At 34.7% G+C, this 20,244-nt stretch overlaps 1 protein-coding gene and 1 non-coding gene across 4 annotated transcripts in view; both read right to left on the minus strand.

Moving 5' to 3' along the window:
* The window catches only part of PTPRN2 (protein tyrosine phosphatase receptor type N2), a 1,540,336-nt gene that overhangs the window by 30,993 nt on the left and 1,489,099 nt on the right, over positions 1-20,244 (minus strand). For all 3 annotated transcript variants that reach the window (XM_007504686.3, XM_056800889.1, XM_056800890.1), the window contains 4 exons: positions 15,240-15,359; positions 13,593-13,759; positions 8,310-8,363; positions 5,410-5,474 (listed from right to left, as the gene is read on the minus strand). In XM_007504686.3, the coding sequence (XP_007504748.1) occupies positions 5,410-5,474; positions 8,310-8,363; positions 13,593-13,759; positions 15,240-15,359 (406 nt within the window). The remainder of the gene's footprint in view (positions 1-5,409; positions 5,475-8,309; positions 8,364-13,592; positions 13,760-15,239; positions 15,360-20,244) is intronic.
* Positions 11,345-11,431, minus strand: MIR153-2 (microRNA mir-153-2). Its single transcript, NR_034969.1, has one exon. It is a non-coding gene; the product is annotated as a microRNA mir-153-2 (primary transcript).

Genomic DNA, 20,244 nt, shown 5'->3' on the forward strand with positions numbered 1-20,244 from the left:
CATGATCTGGCCTCACCCTACTTTTCTAATCCAAAATTCTGCTATTGCTCTACTTAAGTTAAACTGTCTTCTTTACCACAGTCTGTCTACAATACCTGCATTCCCATCTCTTTACTTCAGCTCAAGCTCCCTAGAAGGACCTCCTTGCCTCTGACTGTCAAAATCCTATCCATCTTTCAATTCCAATTCTATCATCATAAAAACTAACATCATTTGAACCAGAAGCGAGCAACTCCCTGGAATCTTAAAGAACAGTTTGCAATTTCTATTCACAAAATATTGGTTATCTATGTGCATATGTGTGTATATATTATAGGTGTATATAATACATACCTTCCATATTGGGGGTTAGGAGCCTGGTGCCCCCATGATCTGGAAAATCCACGTAAAATTTTTGGTTCTCCCTTTGTACTGGAGAAGAAGTCTGAATTTTTTCTTTTACTTTTTATGGGGTATTTATAGTACCTTATTTTAAAATATGGATTAAATTATGTATTTCTGAATTTCTAAATTTTTTCTTGGTTGTTTGCTGGCTTTTCTGGGTCATCTGTGGCTTCCATAAAACTCCCTCAAAATTCCTATTTAATTTCTTATGCCTGACCCATGATATATTGAAACTGTGATGTGGAAAGTTACTCTGTGTGTGTACGCATGTCTCCATATATATGTGAATGTGTGTGTGTATAAAGCAGTTATTTATGTACAAGTCTTTTCTTTCCAAGTGAAATATAAGGCCCAGTAAGTTCTGGTCCTTATCCTGCCCTCACTGTAGCATCTAGGAGCACTTTCACATGATAAATCATCAATAAATATTTGTCTGTTGTTTTCAGAGGAGAAACTGCCCGGTCACAAAGTCAGATCTATAATGCAGATGATGATGATGATAAGATTCAAGAAAACAACAATCTAAAAAACCCTCTCTGGCTTTTAATGAGTTTATGTGCTCTGTTCTTAGCAGAGATAATTAATTTAAATTTTACCCTCTCTAATGACATGCAGTTTGTTATTTTTAAGTATGATAAACCAGTAAAAAAGGGAGTTGCTTAATTAAGATATTCTCTCATTGTTCAGTACAGTACAGGATGAGTCATGAAGTTAAAAACCTACATGAATATGCAGCAAGATTCATCTTATTGGTTTATGTCACACCTGATTTTTTTTTCTCCTTTCTGCCTCTCTTGGTCTAGTTCGCCATGCTATTTAAAGCTAATATTTAACCGAAACTTTACAAACGATTAACATGTCATGAACAAGTTGTCTCCTGGAGTTTCCACTCTGTTTAGGCAAGAAAGAAGGTTATGAAAGATACTTTGCCATTTCAGAGGGGAGGCAGTATGGCTTAGCACAAGGAGCCCTGAGCTTACAGACGGTTTAGCCGTGTGATCATGATTATGGGCAAATCCAATCTATGAACTTTACTCTCTTCATCTGTAAAGTGTAAGAACCCGTCACCAACCTCCCAGAGCTGTTGTGAGGCAAAAATATGGAAACCTGAAAATGCTATATAAATGTGAGTTGCTAATATTATTATTAACGACGATGCTTTAGATCTCTTTGGAAATTCAAACCTCTTTGCATTGCTGAGTAGGTGGATAGCATTTGTACTGCCCCTGCACTCAGTGACCCAGCAAGGAATGGGATAGGGGGGAGAGAGCAGTGGAGAAGAATAAAGAATAAGGAGAAGCAATGGGCATAGGCTGAAGTAGGGCCGCCATTTGCAAAGCTTATTTCCTTTGGGGAGGTGGGAGGAAGGTTGGTAAACTGATCTACACAGCAAATACACATAATAACATTAGGACATAGTATTAAATCAAATGATGAATATATAATGAAAAATTAATCAGAAATATAAACCCCAAATTTACACTATCTTATGCAAGAGTTAACAAGGTTTGTATGATAGCAAAACAATAACAGGATCAAATTGCTGAGGATGAAAATCTGATGGTAACTAGAGTAACATCATCATCTCACTGTTTGTTCTAAATTCATGCAATTAGATTATTTAGAAAAGCACTTGGAGTTAATACAGCTAAAAAGGCAACAACTAACTGGCACATTTATTTTGAACATCCCCTAATTTAGTTCCCAAAAGGAAATTCTCATTCCTATGACTCAGGCCAAACAAAAGAAACAGGACTCCAAAAAAAATGCTTTCTACAGTTCTTTGAATAACAATAGCAACTGGGAGATTGGAATGTGTTTATTCAGCATACAACTCCTTCTAGCATCTAGAGACCTTTTCAAATTCCCTTCCCCCTGCCCAAACAAAAATCCTGGTAGGGACTCCTCTATAAAATATGTGATGAATATTTCCCCAGTGGTTGAGTTCCTCCCATTGCCACAATGTTAGCCAAAAAGTTAGGACAATTTCAACTTTGCCTGGAGGCTCCAGGGTCACTTGACAAATGTTATTTTTTGGGAAAGTCTTATCACTTGCCAAATGCTAGAACTGCTGTAAATTCCTATTCAACTACATCTCTTCCCTACCTACTTTATAACTCCAAAGAAGACTGTCCAAAAGGATAACAGACATACAATTTATATATGTGTATAAATACATATATATACACACATATATATTTATATATTTATGTATGTATGTTTATGGAAATTTGAAAAATCCAACAAGCATTTATTTAACTCCTACTATAACCAAGGCACCATGCCAAATGGCTAGGGACTCAAAGACAGTGAAAAGCAGTAAAACTCAATCCTGTAAACTTTTGTTTTTCTTTTCTTTTTTCAAAAGAAATATTCATAATTTTGCCAGTGATTGAGTTAATATCTTGAATGCAAATTCCTCAAAGGAAATTCAAAGTGTCATGTATTAGTTGAAAAGAGAACTCTTTTTCCATAGGTTCCTTATGACAAAAATCATTGAAAGTATTTTATAGTTTTATATCTACTAGTTTCCCACTGGAAATAAAAAAAGTAGGGTTAGCCTATTTACTTTGCTTTTAAAATGCATTATTGTCTGCTCTTTAATAAGCTAGACAGTGGAACTAGAACTTAAATTATTCTAAGTTTATTCTTAAACGTCCTTTAAAAAAAAAAAGACTGAAGGCCTTAATCCTTACTTAAAAAGCCTTTATGAAAGAAATTCTAGTCGATGCTGTCGTTGCAGCTGGACCCAGGCTGAAAGTGCACTTCCATTTTTCTGTTTAGAACTGAAGAACTCTAAAGTTAGTGCTAGCACTCCACATAAAAGCTTTGGAAATGGCATTCTTTGGTCCTCGTGCAATTCATTCTTTTTAAGAAAAGGAAATGGAAAGAAAGGTTTCATGTCCAGGGCTTCAGGCCTTTGATCATTTGATGAACACTGGATCCTCAACCTGGGCCTCAAACTTCTCAGGCCAGACAAAGAAGGCCTAGGCCTCACAGGCCGGGCCTAGATTCCTGTCAGAACAAAACCTTTGGCTGCCTCACAGTGTGACGGCCTGGGAAAGGCCCACCTCAGCAGGGCTGAGATGCCCGCTTTGCCCTTTGATCTTTCATTTAGACTACATCCCAAGCTCCAGGTCAGAGGATTTCAAATTGCACACCCCATTGGCAGAGGGGAGCCGGTCAAGAACAAAATGGGGTGTGTGGGGGGGTGACCAATCTTTTAAAAAAAAATCCTGCGACTCCTTTCTTTGGCCAGTTTCACATGACTTGTTTTGTATTGTGTAATACTAAGCCCACACTTAAAATGGAATTTGACATTACATGGTACAATGGAGTCAATAAATGGCATTCTTTGGTGCTCTTACAATAAGTCAACCCTTCCTTAAGTGGTTGAAAGCCCAAAGCTGGAAAATACTTCTATAGATACGAAATTGCATATATTTAAACTCCAGTTTTCATCCTATCCTCTGGGTGAAAACCAACATAACCCAAACAAATATCGAGATGATGTCAACATCTGTTTCACCTGCTCAGACTCATTTCTGTTTTCAGTGCACAAGTTGCCACTCGAATCAACTGTGAACTGAGTAGCTTATTGAGTCACATATTCATACGCAAACACACTCAGGGACTCATTTAAATAAAACAATCCATATTCTCTTGGAATTTTCCTTTTTCCTGGGAAGATGACAGAGCAGGTAGCACAACTACCCTTTCCAAAGATGGCGATTTCTCTACTTCAACAACTCTCTGGTTATAAATGAAATGATGTTTGAGAGAATAAAAATATACTTTCTTAGACAGAAATGTTCTCCTGGAAACTTGATAATAAGCAATAGAAATATCTCTTTTTGTGCATATAAGTTAATTCAGAACATTTCAAAATATTATTTGATACTACAAAAACTCATTTTAACATAAAGCCTTATTCTCTTTTCTAATGTATCCATACGGTAGGAATCCTGGAGGCCCAAAGAGAGTCAGGATGCATTAAATTAGGCATCATAATGAGTGACTTCTGTACCTCAAGGAACCTCTCTGGGTCTCAATTTTCTCATATGTAAAATGAAGGGAGTAAATGATCTCATCTCCTTATTATATTATTATTTTATTAATTAATACTTAATAATATATTATTTTTTTAATTATATAAGACTCTTTCCAATTCTAGTATTATATAAATACTATTTCAATTATTATTATATATTTATATATTTATAATTATAATTACTTTTTTATTATATAATACTAGAATTATATAAATAAATATATATGCATAATATATATAAAAATAAAATAAACTATATAAATGAATAAAATAGAATTATATAAATAATATTTTAATTATTATTATATATTTATATATTTATTATTATAAATACTTTTTTATTATATAATACTAGAATTGGAAATAAATAAAAAAAATAACGTATTATTTTTTTATTATACAAGACTCCTTCCAATTCTAGTATTATTTGAAATAAGATATTAAATGTACAAATGACCACAAATTAAAAAGGAAGTTATATTTTAATGGGCAGGGAAGAAATTCTTATAGTGTTACTATAGACTCAAATATATTTAAAAATGATGAAATGAGTTAATTATTAAATTAAAAAAAAAACATTGACCTTAGAGGTTATCTAGTCCAACTCTACCCTATTTTATGGCTGGGAAAAATTAAGTTTATTGCTATTAGAAATTATTAGCGAGATTACATCCCACCAAGAAATATACCACATACTTATAAACAGCTTACGTTTTTGGAGTCAGTTGAATGTTTAAAAATACAAAGTCTGCATTTCCCCCAATGCTGAAAAAAATATCATCCTCTGTAGTCCCCATTAACAAAGAATGCACTTTAAAAAATGTGTAGCAGATAACTTAATATGATTCAGGAAAGGGGAGTACACTCCTCTAATTTATTCGAAGGCCTTCTGTGAATATTGCATCCTACGTTACTATGGCAACACGACCACATATCTCGGCCCTGACAAAGCAGCCAGGGCTTTTGAATCTCACCTTTGGCCATCTTATTGAGAACCATGTCAATCAGCACGTAGGTGCCGCTCCTTCCAGCACCATCACTGTCAACAGAAGGAGAGAGAATGAAAATGCTGTCTATCTGTCCACAGGAAAGGCGGCAGTCATTTGTTTTACCCATTTTAAAAGTGGGGACAGAGAAAGGAAAAATGAAAGAGTTAACCAGAGGAAAAGAAACAAAAACTTGTGAAGGGCTTTAATAAACTCAAGCTGTTCATGAGGGATTAGTGATTGTTCTTCACGATTAGGTTTTCCCTTTCTGTTTTGTTTTGCCTCTCTAAAGCCAAATATGTATTTTGATTTTTAGTGAAAGAAAATTATTTAAAGAAAATGCTCAAACTACCACGTGTAACAAGCACACAGAACCTAACTTCTATGACCTAGAACTAGACAAATGTCTAGATGACACTAGAAGTGAAAGATGAGGAGTAGCCAGAATTCTCAGGCAAGACCCAAGTTTTCATCTGAATATACATGCCAGCTAACTGGCATGTTGTTGTGTTGTGTTTTTTTTGGGGGGGGCACTTTTTCTTTCCTTTTAGATTTTATGCCACTTTAACCCCTCTAGAAATGGAAATATCCATGTTATTTGTTACTTAATCATGGCTTTAAAAAGCTTTGCTCAATTCATTTCCTCCCCCTGAACTCCCCCTTCCCCTGCCCCCATCAGCTATAATTGGAAAATTTACCATCTGGACTGGAGTTGTAAAAATGTTTTGAATTATGCCTCAACAGTATCAAATGAAAAAATGAAGATGCAATTTCCAGGACAAAAAAATAACAGCAGCATTATTAATTCTGATAGAGAAAATGTTAAACTAGTTATTTTCCCTCCTAAGCTGATGTCTCATTGCATGTGATGTGGGAGAGACCCTCTTTAATGAAGCTGACGGGACCACAGGATGAGAGCTGTAAGGCTCTAAGTAGAGGTCTTCTATTCCAACCTCCTCATTTTATAGATGAGGAACCCAAAGCAGACAGAAGCTTAAGAGACTTGCTCAGGGTCATACACCACATAAATGGTTGAGACAGGTTTTGAATTCAGGGCTTTCTGACTCCTGGTCTTGCACTCTTTAGTTCGCTTCATTTCTACCTGCCCAGCTTATTTATTGATCAAATTAGTAACATATGCAAAGTGCTTTGCAAACCTGAAAGCTCTAATAGTAGGTATTAGCCAGCCTTGTTTTTGTTGATCAAACTACTGAAAACTTGTTAGACAGAATTGACTTTGGATGGATGACTTTCATAGCAAAAGAGTATTAACATTTAACTTTCCCCCCTCAAATAGGTGACTGACTTAAAAAAATATTGGCAGCCCAAATGAAATAAATCAAATAAAAGAGATAAAAAATTAATAGCCAGAACAAACTTTTCTATAGTCATCAAATCATTGAAGAAGAGCAGTCAATCTTTAAAGCAGGCGTGCTAAACCCCTTTTTGGTGTCATGGGCTCCTTCTTTGAATTAAAAAAAAATACTTACTTTCAGTCTTAGAATCAATGCAGAAGAGGGGTAAAAGCTAAGCAATGGGGGTTAAGTGACTTGAAAAGGTTTAAGACATGTCTGAGGCTAGATTTGAACCTAGGACCTCCCATCGCTAGGTCTGGTGGTCTATCTACTAAGCCACCTAGCTGCCCCCTGAGCGTAAAATAAAATACATAAAAGTGTGAAGGAAGTCAAGTATACTGAAATGTAGTTATCAAAACATATATGTTTAAAAAGTTCATGCACATCCAGTTAAGAATTCCTGCTTAAAGACTTGCTTTCTAAGTAATTTGATCCTTCACCATACAAGCCTTCAACAGACTCCAATGGCATGGCACCTGCTCTTGTTGGCATAACATACCCAACTCCTGAATATCTCAAGAACTTCTAATCCATTTCCTCTAATTTGAGCCTGTCAACATATTCAGGTGTAAAGACATCTTAGTTGTAGAGGAAAATTAAAAGGCTGAGACCATCATCCTATCTTTGCTATTGAACAAAAATAGACAACAAAAACTTAGGCTGGTGAACTTGGTATCATCTCAAGATACAGGCTGTCTTGCAATTAATTCTCTTTATCAAACATTGATTCAGTGCCCATTATGTACAAAGCACTATGCTAAGTGATAGAAATAATGCTTGTAATACTTTGATGGGTTTTGAACAACAAATATTAAAATGTCTTTTCTCTGCCATCACAACTTAACAGGAAAAAGTTCCTATAAAAAGAAGAGTGTGAATCATTTAACCAAAAAGATCCCAAATTTTCTTGTTAATTGAATCATATACAGGATGGAAGGGCAATATCAAAATCAGATGTCCTTTTGGCAACCTGTTATTTCCACTTCTATAGTTTTAACTTAGAGAAAATAAGGGTTTACAATAGGATGGCATAGCTCTAATAGACAAACTGATTTTCATGAAACCACTTATGGTCATCCTGGAAAACTATAAGGTGGGCAGGAGGTGGCCATTCATACATTCCTATCTCTAATAATAGCCTAATACTAGATATATACATACATGTGTATATGTATACACAAAAAAATATTTGTGAAATTAAATGTCACCTTGATCCAAATTTTTCATCAGATATACTACTGGAGGAATTAGACACAATATCTCAGGTAAAATTTTAACAACAAATAATAGAAATTAACATATATATATATATATATATATATATATACACCATATATAATCGACACAACTTTCAGTAGAATAAAAAAAGAACATAAAGCCAAGTTTCTATCACAAAATTATCTTCAAAAGATATACAGAAGTATATGCTTATTCATTTACTAATAATTTCAACTTTAATGTTTGTTTTGTAAACAGTTCTATTGTTTCTTAATACAGCAAAAACTTCTAAGCACATGTTAAAGTTATACTTGCCTGCAATGAACAATAATTGGACAAGAACGGCCCCTGTAGCACTTGTTTACTTTTCTGCAACAAAAGAAAGATATCAAGTTATAATTATAATCAATTTTCTCAGATAATAAACACAGTAAGCCAAATCAACTTTCTACATTCTTAAACTCATTTTCCATTAGCCAGTTTTGATCAAGAAAACAATCACATTCACATTTCCCCATGATTTACTTTCCCTTTTATAGTAAAATGAAATACTACACAAAATTCTTGTACATTCACATAGATTTTACATTTGCAAAGGTGAATTATAGCAACCAATCTATAGGTGGACTCGCTTGACCAATGCATCTAGGTCCCATTTCAATTCTTTCTTTATTTTCTTCAGTTACTCTAACTTTTTTGTTACAGGCTCATTTTCTGCATTACTCATTGGAATTCCTATGTTTTAGACTTCATTCCCCAACCCCCAAACATTCCCATCATCCACCCCTTTATGTCAGAAAACAAGTTGCATTCATATACTTTCAAGAGAAATCTTCCTGTGGACTTTTTACATGATCATATGATAAAAATGTTTTAACTAAAGAAAAAACAATGCTGTCATATAAAAAAGCTTTCCATTCTTGAAATTTGAAGGCATTAATTACCAAACAACTTTTATTCTACAGATTTTTGGCTATCAGACATAAACAACAACATATATCAAAAATTTGTAATAATTTCTGTCCCTCCTGGCCCAAATAAGAGGATGATTTATATTCCCTGTAAAGGACCCTCTAATATTTTGTTTCTTTCAGCAGATAAGCTATGGAATATCTAAAAAGCAAATCAAGTTATTCAAAAGGGTATTTTCAAAGGAGAAAATAAAAGAGTCTCGATTTTGGGGGAAGAAAGAAATTCATTCCTCTTCTGAAATGTGTAGCATTCTTTTATCCTATGAGTGGAAGAAAATTGGGGAGATGGGGCCAGTAACATGGGAAAATTTCCCTTAAAGACAAAATGAAAAGGCTTTACTTTTTCTTCTCAGAGGCTGTGTCTACAAACACCAAAATAATCCATCAAAAAGTAAAAATTCAATCAGTTGTTTTATCTTCAGGACATTAAAAGAGAGGAGGAGGTGACTTTGATTTTTCTCTCTAACAGATTAACTGATTTCTTTCTATTGAATTCACCATATATTTTGGTGTCATCATACATGGAGCTTAGATATTAGAGTTGATGGCATTGTGAAATATATCACTGTTCATTGTGAGACATCTAGGTTCCCCAAGATGCCTAATGTCAAGGGGAAGTACTTTAAAGCAACAACAGACTTTTGGAAAAAAGATAATGTGTAGTGGGAGAACCTGAATGTATACCTGTACTCCACAGTGACCACTGTTCTGAGGCTAATTCTCTATTCTGTATTGACTCTCCAGCAAAAAAAGTGAAAATATGTAACGTGGACATGCTTAGAGACCCAAAGTGAAAATAGTAAGAAAAGGCTAAGGATACAAGTTACCAAGTACCTGAATGGTTATGCTCTCTTAGTACTATCCTACCGAGAGGTTTTTTAAAGTTGAATTTATATTTAGAATTTGGGAGAAAAGATAATAAATAAGAAATGAACACTTACAGAAATCAAAAGTACTTCTCTGAAAGAATACCATAAAAGTACTTGGGTCTTTTGAGTATAAAGTGGTCTGAGGAAAGTAGACCCACTTTCTAAAGTGTTTCTCTCTTTTTCCTCATTCAGGTTATCTATTTCTGATAAAAATAGATATTAATCTACCAGAATGTTTTCTGAAGTAGGAAGGATGCTGGACCCAGCCTACTATATAGGCTAAGATGTGTAAAAATCCATTTAGAGTTTCCTTCCAGATTTATTATTATTATTACTACTTTTTTTGGCAGATACTGTTAAATCATTCTAGAGTTGTTTTACTGTTAAAGGACTTTTGACTGCAAATGAAAGATTTTGCCATATACTTCTGAGTAACTGAATCTTTTAACATGATCGGGGTCACCACCTCAGCTCTGCATTGCAACATCTTGTGATATTTCAAATGTGACAGCCTCATCTATGTTTTGTGGGAGGAAAACTAAATGTTTATCTGTAGACATATTGGTAAATGACCAGGTCTTACTCCATTTTTCAGATGATGCCAAGAATGTTCAATAAAGGCATAATTAGAAAGAGATAAATAGAATAAATATCTACCCTTCACCAAAATGTGTAGGACACAATTAAAATCTAAGTAGCCATGAGACACAACAGTATCAGAGTGTCCAATTTACAGTTGGTCAGCCCCTTTCCCTCTTCCCTGGGAACTCTTTAACAAGACAGCCTCCCTTACTTAGTAATGTTGTTAAAAAGCTAATTACTAGCTAAATATGTCTGTGATTTGCTTTTGCACTCCCGTAATTCCTTTCTTCATTCTATGGCATGTTTAAAATGCTGTTATCTCTAAGCGTGTTGTGACTAGCTGCCTCTGCAGAGTTTAGAAAGGCTTAAGTGTAATTTTAAGAAAACCCTCCTCTAACCCTATTTGGGGGTGGGGGAACCCAACAACTCACAAACAGCCAAAGAGACATGTTGTGTAAATACCACGTGGCATGATTTTCTTAGTATTTTATTTACAAGAGATCCAAATACTTGTATTATCACAGCTTGAAAAAAGTACAACGGAAAAAAAGTAAAAAAGCCGATTTATCACATATTCCAACATGAGGTTTTTCATCCAGTTGACCTAGGATATAGTCTACTGAGAAGTTATGAAGATCATTAAGCAATATTCAAGTATCCCATTCCATCCCAGTTTTACACTACTAAAGTTAAACTGAAAATCCATCCATAAGCAGAAGGTCCCAAACATGAAGAAAAAAAATTATATATTTTATATTTAGATCTATACACAGGAGGAATTAACTGAGGAAGAATGATTAGTGATACAAACCAACCCATGGGGTCATTGAGTGGAAAAGAAATCATCATGCAAACCATCAGCAAGCAAAGGTCAGAGGTCGTTAGAGGCTCAGAAAAGGGGTTTCCCACATTGTCCCTGCAGCAGAGTCACAGTTTCCAATGATCACTTTTGTGACTATGCAACTGGGCTCATATTACTAGCTGCAACATCACAAAAATGACACCGGCAACCGCTAATTAGCTGGCAAAATAAGAATTTGTCCATTTTTAAAGTGAGCAGGGTTAGTAGATGTCATTGCACACAGCAAGAAGTGATAGCATAATATATATATTTTAAGCAAAGCCCTCACATGTGATGCTAATTATCTTTTAGCTTAGCAGTTTCTCTTTAAAGTGTAAATGTGCTCCCTCTGGGCTCCGAGAAATATTTAATTACACATATCAGTGCATGACTAACAAGCTAGACCAGAGCTAGAATGGTTGGTCTATTGTTCAAGATGAAATTAGGATTCTAGTAACATTCAACTGACCAGTGTTTTCAGAAGCAGCCTCACCTCTCCCAACTCTGTAATTTGTGTGCTTATGAAAAAAATCATCTCAGCATCTCATGCTTAAGGGAGGTACATTCTTAGAATAGGAGCATTTAGGTCAATATTCAGCCTAATCTAGGAAATGAATAATTATTTGAAACACAGTTCACTAAATCAGAAAAGAAATAGAAACTTTTGATTTCCAAATGAAACTTGTCAATATACGGATTCTAGAATTTTTGTTGTTTTTTGGTTTTGGTGGTGGTTTTTAAGAAAAAGTCAAAACAAAAGTAACTTCTTAGTAACCATCTCTTCATCGACTCTGGGGCAAGGGAATTTCGGGAATCTAACTTTTCTTGATAATGACATATAAAAATAGAGGGTTGGTTATGTATATGCTTAATTTCATATATGTATATGACTGTGTAAACATACACCCATATGCATATATATATATATACACATACACTGAATGCACATTAAGACATTGATATTAAGATGAATTGCCATCTTTATTTGGGTACAGTAATATGTCTATAAAGTATGTTTTTTGAGGACTTCATCCCAAAAAACTTACTTTAGGTAAGATTTTAAATAGCATGCCTTAGTAATATTTTCTCCTACAATACAATGGATTTACATCAAGAAAAGGCGTAAGTGGTGAAGAAATTTAGATAAGAGAAAGTAGCAACTATTCATAGATGCTAACAGATTTTCATATAGATTTTTTTTACCATGCATTCAGTATTCTTGATCTCTAATGCACAATTTGGAGCTATAGGGAAGGTAACAGAGTTGGCTGGGAATGTGTATTCTATGTATAGTCCCAAATTTGATTCCCTCTTTGATCTCATTCACATGCTATTTGATCCAAGACAGTGTGTCACATTTTTCATTTCTTTCTTAAATAGAATAATAAGCAAAATCAAATACATCATAGTTATAATACAAATCTAAAATCAAAGTTAAAGCTGAAAGCCCATCTTTGCTAAAATAACTGATCTTTCCACCTTCCTTTGACTGAAGTTACTATAGAATCTAGGCTGAACAATTATTTCTATTGACAATGAACTGTGTATGTATACAATGAGTGTGATTCAGTCTTAATTCTTTGATTCCTTATTTTCTACATTTATTTGTAATCTTCAATATTCCTTTAAAATGTGTGAATTAATTTGAATGAAATGGAGGTAAGATTTTACATACCTCAGAGTTCTGTAGAAACTATGCACAATTTTCAAGTAACCTATTTCTCTCCAGTTATCACTATATACTAGCCAATATCAAGTAAATGCTATGGCTGATGTCCCAAATATGCTTAGCAATCAACATTACAGTCCAAGATTTCATTTTCCTTGTCTATCTATGCATTTTAGTACCAAGTGAGTCTAGTCAGACAATTCACTTAATAAATATTCAAGAGACTCTTTCACTGGGTAATTATCAAAGCCCTGAGGATGGGCAAAAGGCTGAGTAATTTTTTCAAACTGTCATTTTCCAGCCAGTGTTGTTATTTTTTAAATAGATACTAGACCATGCTGACTAGACTTATTTGGAAATCGCATCTTCTTTCATTCAGGAATATGTAGCTTAGAACTTTCACCTGATCTTGTGCTCTTAATTCATTTATAATTCTCACAGTAATCTCCAAGTAGCTTGATAACATAGATGGACTAAAAAATGGGTCTTATGTCATCAGAAATATAAGAGAGACATAGATAAAAGTAAGAACCCAATAACATTTAGAATTTATGACCACACATCCACTGAGGAATCTTCCATTATGTAATTATTGCAAATATCACTCCTTTTAACCAATAACCAGACTCTAAATTCTTTAATGTGTTATTATGCACTTTGTTGTACCTGCGGAAATCCAGAAGTGATCTTGTAGAAGAAGGAACTCCCTGGTCATACCAACTAAGGAAATGGAACTGAGTTACGGTCCGGGTTTCATTGGTTTGAAGATTTTTCAAATAAAAGCTTCTCACTAGGAAATCTTCACACCAGATATGCTCAGATACCAGATTTACCTAGATAGAAATTATAATTTAGAGAAGAAAAAGAAAGAAGGTAAAAGGCATCATAAATCTAAAGTACAAATCAATATCTTACTTCCTTGGAGGTTTGCAGAGATGGGAAGCAGAGTACATGTGTCCAGTTTGAATTTTGTAACCTTTCATAGAACAGAGGAATCAGTGTTCTGGCACTGTCCTCTTCCCTGACCAATTAGGATATTAGTACATGTGATTGTAGTATCATTAAAAAAAAACCCAATTAGGGCAGAAAAAAGGTTACTATTTAAAATTCTGCCTGAGAGTTGCCCTTATAGTTTCTGCGATAGAAGCCTTGAAGACATAGCACCAACTAGTTAAAATGGTTGGCCAAAAAAAGTGTTCTTTGTGAAGTTGAGTTTCATCTTAAATGGAAGGGAAGCAACCTTGGTTTAGATCTGGTAAACCCTAAAAATAAGAACTTCCACATGAAAAAACATTAAGTACAACTTTAAGGTTGCATAAAAATTCACATAATAAATTCATGGAATGTTAAAATGGAAATAAATTGAGAGATCTCCTAATCTCATCCACTCATTTTATAGATGAGTAAACCTAGGTCCAGATGATGGGTTGGTATTCCTCAAGTTATTGTCTTAACCCTGACACTATAGATAACTGATCACCCTCTGAGTTCAATCCTGAAAGCATGCCCTCTGGTGTACATAGTTCTAAATGATTCACGATTATGAAATTTTGGCCAATTTCAATAGAAAACTGTAGCAGAGAAGTATGTGATTCTATTCCTTTTTAAAAATACTTAAGCTTACTTTGGGCCACCCTAAATATGCATAAAAATCTTGAAAAGGGACATATCTGGAAGCAACTTTTCTCCAAATGTAAAAGTTGCATAATACATATGCAAAACTCTAAACAGCATTGTGTTAGGACTACTTTACCAGGCTGGAGAAATCAATAAATTATAAGAATAATAGCAGGGCTCCCCTTTCAAATGAAACTATTTTAAGGCCATACTCCATGGGGCCTGTTTAAATGGACTACCTTGTACAGGTAAATATTTTTACTTTTTTTTTCCTGTCCAGTATTTGTATTTGTCAAAATTTAGCAATGAAAAAGACATATATTATCAGAGACTTCAATTACAGATACAATACAGTTTTTTTTAAAGAGCTTGAATCTTTTTTTATCATAAAAATTTCTAGACTATCCTGATGACAGGAAGACTGGAAATTCCTAAATGAAGGAACATTGAATCCCTCTTCTCCTTCATAAAACTGGTTTGCCACCTTCTAGTTGCTTTGACTCTAAGAGGAACTCAACGGTTCTCAGGATTCCCCTTGAAGCCCTGTGGAGGAGGGCTGTCTGTATCCTCCAAAATTCGGATTTATGGTGGGTCCCAGATTAGGTCAAAGTAGATTAAGTAATATTTGGCTCTGGATGAAAATCAATCCACACAGTTACTGTCAACTTTACAACCAGATTTAGTTTACTTAAGTACCTCATAGATGTGGTAAAGGTTGGACCCTTCATCTGGCCAATAGTGGTAGCACTGCTTGACTCCGTTTTCCGTGAGGGGTGTCAGCATGACAATAACGACACAGCCGTTCTCCCAGACCATCTGCAGACAAAGAAAGACACCGTGGCCACACTGTGACTGCCTAATTACCGCGTGACACGTATAATTACTGCACTCAGAGACACAATCAAAATTTATTCCATTCACAGGAAATTTATTTCATTTTCATTAGACACTTTTACTCTGCAGCTGCTTTCAAATCTCTGAATAAAATGGGACCATATTTTGTATGCTTCCTTGAGATATTAAAAATTTCCCAATGATTTCATTCCATGCTTAAAAAAAATCTTGGTTCTATGTTCAGCTGTTTGTGGTTTTCCAACTTTTGATCTGGGAAGGAAACTTTCTATAATGCTACATAAAATATACAACATAGGAACTGATGTGGCATGTAGAAACTGCTGCCTTCTCAATGTAAAACAAACAAACATTTGATACGCCTACTTTGGGGTTGTTGAGATTTTCTGTATCTTAAAAGTGGTTGGCCTGGTTGGTCTACAAAGAATCATATTTCTAGATAATCAGAAGCTAGTTCTCAAGCTGTTTCTTTGGAAAGAAAAAATGCACTCAGAAAACCATTAAAAAATGTATCTCCTCTTGTCTATACCAGAATGTAACACTCCATTGTCCAAACAACAGCAAGTCCTTATGATACAGTGAGTCTTAATGAATGGATTTAACCATTTAGGATAGCTACCTCTGGGAAAAATAAGTGCCACAGGACCAAAGTACACCAAAAAAAGTCTGTAAATTACCATATAGGAAGGCCAAAACCGGCAAAAATGGTCCTATAGGAAAGCTCTGCAAACACAGCTTACAACTGTGTGAACACCCGCCTAGGAATTAATGCTTAACAACAGCATAATCACTAAAGAGCATTATTATTATGGGTATACTGATGTTATATTTGCCGACTTTTATTAGCATATTAAATTACAGAATGAAAAGGAACCTGCCTTTTTTTTAAGCAAAGGTTACATTAACTTCAGAGAAATATTTATAAGCAACTACATTTAGATGTAAATTTAGTAAACCAAAGGGCCCCTATTTCTTTTAAACACATAGAGATGATAATCCAATTAGGTCTCCCCCCCTTTTTTAAAGCTACAAAATATTTTCTCAAATACAAATGATTTCTCTTCATTGCTTATTCTATTAAGCCCTCCCCTTTAAATTACATTTTATAAATCAGGCACATGCTAATATTTTCCTCCTTTAATATTGATTTATACTCCCTTGTGATATAAATAGTCAATATCCTTAAGGTAGCTCATTGTGTATCATTTAGATTGGAATTTAATGTAAGCTGGTGAAGTATTTAAGGAAAAAGTCCGCAAATAAATGTGAATTACATCCAGTCCCATTTCCTTATTGCAAATCCAACAATAAGATAAGAATTCAAAACATGTGTCTTACTTTGAGCTACCCAGGCTTTAAAACTAGTTCCACTAAATCGGTACTTTCATCACATAACAATTTAATGTGCCTTCAGAAGGTATAGAAGCTCATTGAAGCCATTACGAAAATGAGGAGAAACACAGATTTTATGAGTGTAATAAAAATACAATGATCTAGACCATAAACTAATCATCTAGCACTCTGCTTGTGCCACCCAAGTGTAACATTATAAAGCCCACTCATTTAAAGAGGAATCCTTACAGTTGGGCAACATCTTTCATTGGTTCAAACACACAGCATTTCATTACAGAGGGCCTGCCTAGCTCTCCAAAGATTTGGTTAAGATTAAATCCAAATGAAACTTAATTTAAACAAACAATTTCAAAGGCTCTCTTGGGGGTAATATATCTTTTTAGGTCACTGTGCATAAAAGCAGAAGGAGAATTTTACTAAATCAAACAAACAGGAAGCCCATTTGGGTATCAATATTGCCATTCAGTTCATGGGAAGGATTAGCCTTTCCATTCCTTTTTAAAACATTTCTTAGGAACAGAAAGTGGAGCCTGCTCCAGGACTCAAAGTTATAGCATTTCACTATGTTTTTTACTATTCTGGGATGTAATTTAGCTGGACAAGTTTCAGAATACAAACAACAAATAGCTTTCTAATTTGGAATTTGGGAGAATGGAAGATGCTAGTTACTCAAACATAATTCATTCAGTTAACACCTGCTCTCTCAGGGGTTCTTTCTAGTTGAATCCTTTCCTTTATCTCCATCCAACCTTATTCTCTTTCCTAAAACCTAAGGGTGGATGAAAAAGCAATGGTTTACCTATAGAAATTATTATCTTGAAAAATTCCTCTGAGATAGGAGATAAATTGTTTTTCTCTTTCAGAAACCGTAATTCAATTTAACAAACTCAATCCAACAATTATTAAGCACTTAGGATATACATAACATCATGTTTGCCACTCCAGTATTCTTTCTACTATGCTATTCTTGACTGGTGAGGGTTCATCATTTGTAGCTTGGTTCCCAACCTGACATGCTATACTCTAGCTATCTTTTTTTCATTTCCATTGTCTAAGTACCCATTTTTCCTCTAAACTATCTACCTCGGGCTCAACAATCAAGTCAACATTCTCATTTCTGGGAAGGATCTGTTAATTACCTAGGTTTCTACTTTTCATTCCTGTGATTACCGATATGAAATCACCACTCCCTGGCCAACATTCCTATATCTTGTTTTTCTCTTTTGGAGTGTAAGTTCCTTGAGGGAAAGGACTGTTTTGCTTTTATATTCTCAACCTCAGTACCTGGTCTGGCACCCAGTAAGCCCTTAATAAAAGCTTTTAAATTTATTTATTTCAGGGTAGAGACAAAGAAGAAAAAAGGCAAAATTCCTATCCTTAAGGAACTTAAAATGGAAAACTATCCATTGTAATAATAAATAAAAAGCCTCTATCAACTAACTAACCCTAATTCTAACCCAAGAAATCCAGTATGTTATAGTTTAACTTAGTAATAGTTACTAGATTCAGGTATTGAACTGGATAATATTAGAAATGCCAGTTCCTACAGCCATCTGGTTGATAAATGTTAGATGATGGTACTTTTACTGAATTTATCAGGTGGGCAAAATGAAAAGGATATCCCAGAGGGGTCCATGACATTCTAGAATGTGACCAGAGGCTATCCTTATCTTTGAACTCAAAGTGCCCTCTTTTCCCCTCGTCAAAAAACTGAGACCCATCATCCAACCACAATAAAACCTTCAAAAAACAGATCTTAAAATTTTCTGGCTTGGTACTATAACTTTGTGTAATCAAAATTGAAGAGTGGCTTTCTTTAGTATGGGGGGGGGGGGAAATGTTACTCATAGACTCCTGCAATAATTAAATTCATTCTCTACACATTTATTAAGTGCCTTCTGTAAGAAGGTATGGAATTTATAATGATTCTTCTCCACTGAAGAAATTGTTATTGCCACTCTACAACCTAAGGTGTGTGGTCTTTAAATCTGGAATAGAGATTGTTATAAACGTAAACATGTCGTGTTTCTGCATTCATTTATTATAGGAGGAGAGAAAAGCACCATGTCAGGTAGAGGAATCAGTTCAATTTAACACTGGATGCTGGCTACATCTACAGAGCCCTGACGCGACCAGTTAGAAAAGAAAATTAGCCAGTCAGTCATTTGGTCTAAATGATGACAAATAACTAGTTTAACCTACTATTTCACCAAACTGACTGGTTTCTTCATTACCCCTTCTCACCTCCACCTCTTTTCTAAGCCATCACTTTTCTTATCCCCCAAATCAAAAGAAAATTATAGGGGAGGAAAAATTTCTTCAATTTCAAAACACACCTTGTAGGGTTGGAACAGACCTTTAGAGCAGACTCCCTTACGGTGACTACCTTGGCAGACACAAAAATCTCCTAAACTTTCTTTTCAAATGTGTAGTGAAAACATCAAGCTTTTGAAATTATAGCAAGACTTCATTTGTTGAATAGACTATCAGTCTGAATTCATGGAAAATTTAAATCATTGAATATCATAAAAGTACACTTTGGATACATTTTAGTATATATATAGACATACTAGTAATTCAAAGTAAGTGGTAACAAAGAATTTCCAAGTCATGGTCCCATGGGACCTGATTCAATCAGCCCCTTAGTTGTTTGCGAGAAAATGGATGCTGCTAAAATGTTTGAAAACAAATTGTTCTCTAGAGTAAGTTAAGCGTTTCCTTTCTCTCTCTTCACCACGATCTTGTTCACATTTGTTTCACAGGCTGCGCAGAAGGCCAATTTTAACCGAGCCCTATTGGAATGACCTCAAATTCCAAATTAGTGAGGTTTCACTGCATTTGGCACCTTATTTGTTGGGTGCACATGACTGACACAGAACCAGATAGATCTGACAGATCTGGGCATTCTGATTTGTTGCCACCCATCTACATAGCCCTCTGAGGGCAGAGGTCCAGAAACTTTGGTTTTGCCTTACCAGGAGCAATTTCTCAGCAAGCATAGCAATTACATCCCCTGAATGTCTGATTATGCTGTAGTCACAGCCACCCTAAACAATCAACAGTCTGGTAATGGCACTCAAGGTCATATGGAAGCCACTGAAATTCCAAGTTGCTCTATTCATATATTTTTTAGGAATGTATTTTATTAAAATGCATTTATGATAATCCCCTACTTTAGAACAAAAGGTACTTGAAGGCAGGGATTTGTCAACTGGTTCACAAAAAGCATTTATAAAACACATAATTGATTGTTGGATTTATTAATCATTTCTTCTAAGTATATTTTGGAAGAAAGCAAATATGTAACAGTTCAAATCATTCAGATCTATCTATCTATCTATCTATCCTTTTTTTCCTTCTCCAAGGACTAGATTACATATAACAGTAAGAAACACATTTTAGAACTCTATATTGATTAGCAATAGAGATAGAGACAAAGGGAAATCCACCTTTTTAGCTATTACATATAATGTCCAGTCCAGGAATGTAGCCAAAA

This window comes from Monodelphis domestica, chromosome 5, assembly GCF_027887165.1.
Source record: "Monodelphis domestica isolate mMonDom1 chromosome 5, mMonDom1.pri, whole genome shotgun sequence".
NCBI classification, from domain to species: Eukaryota; Metazoa; Chordata; class Mammalia; order Didelphimorphia; family Didelphidae; genus Monodelphis; species Monodelphis domestica.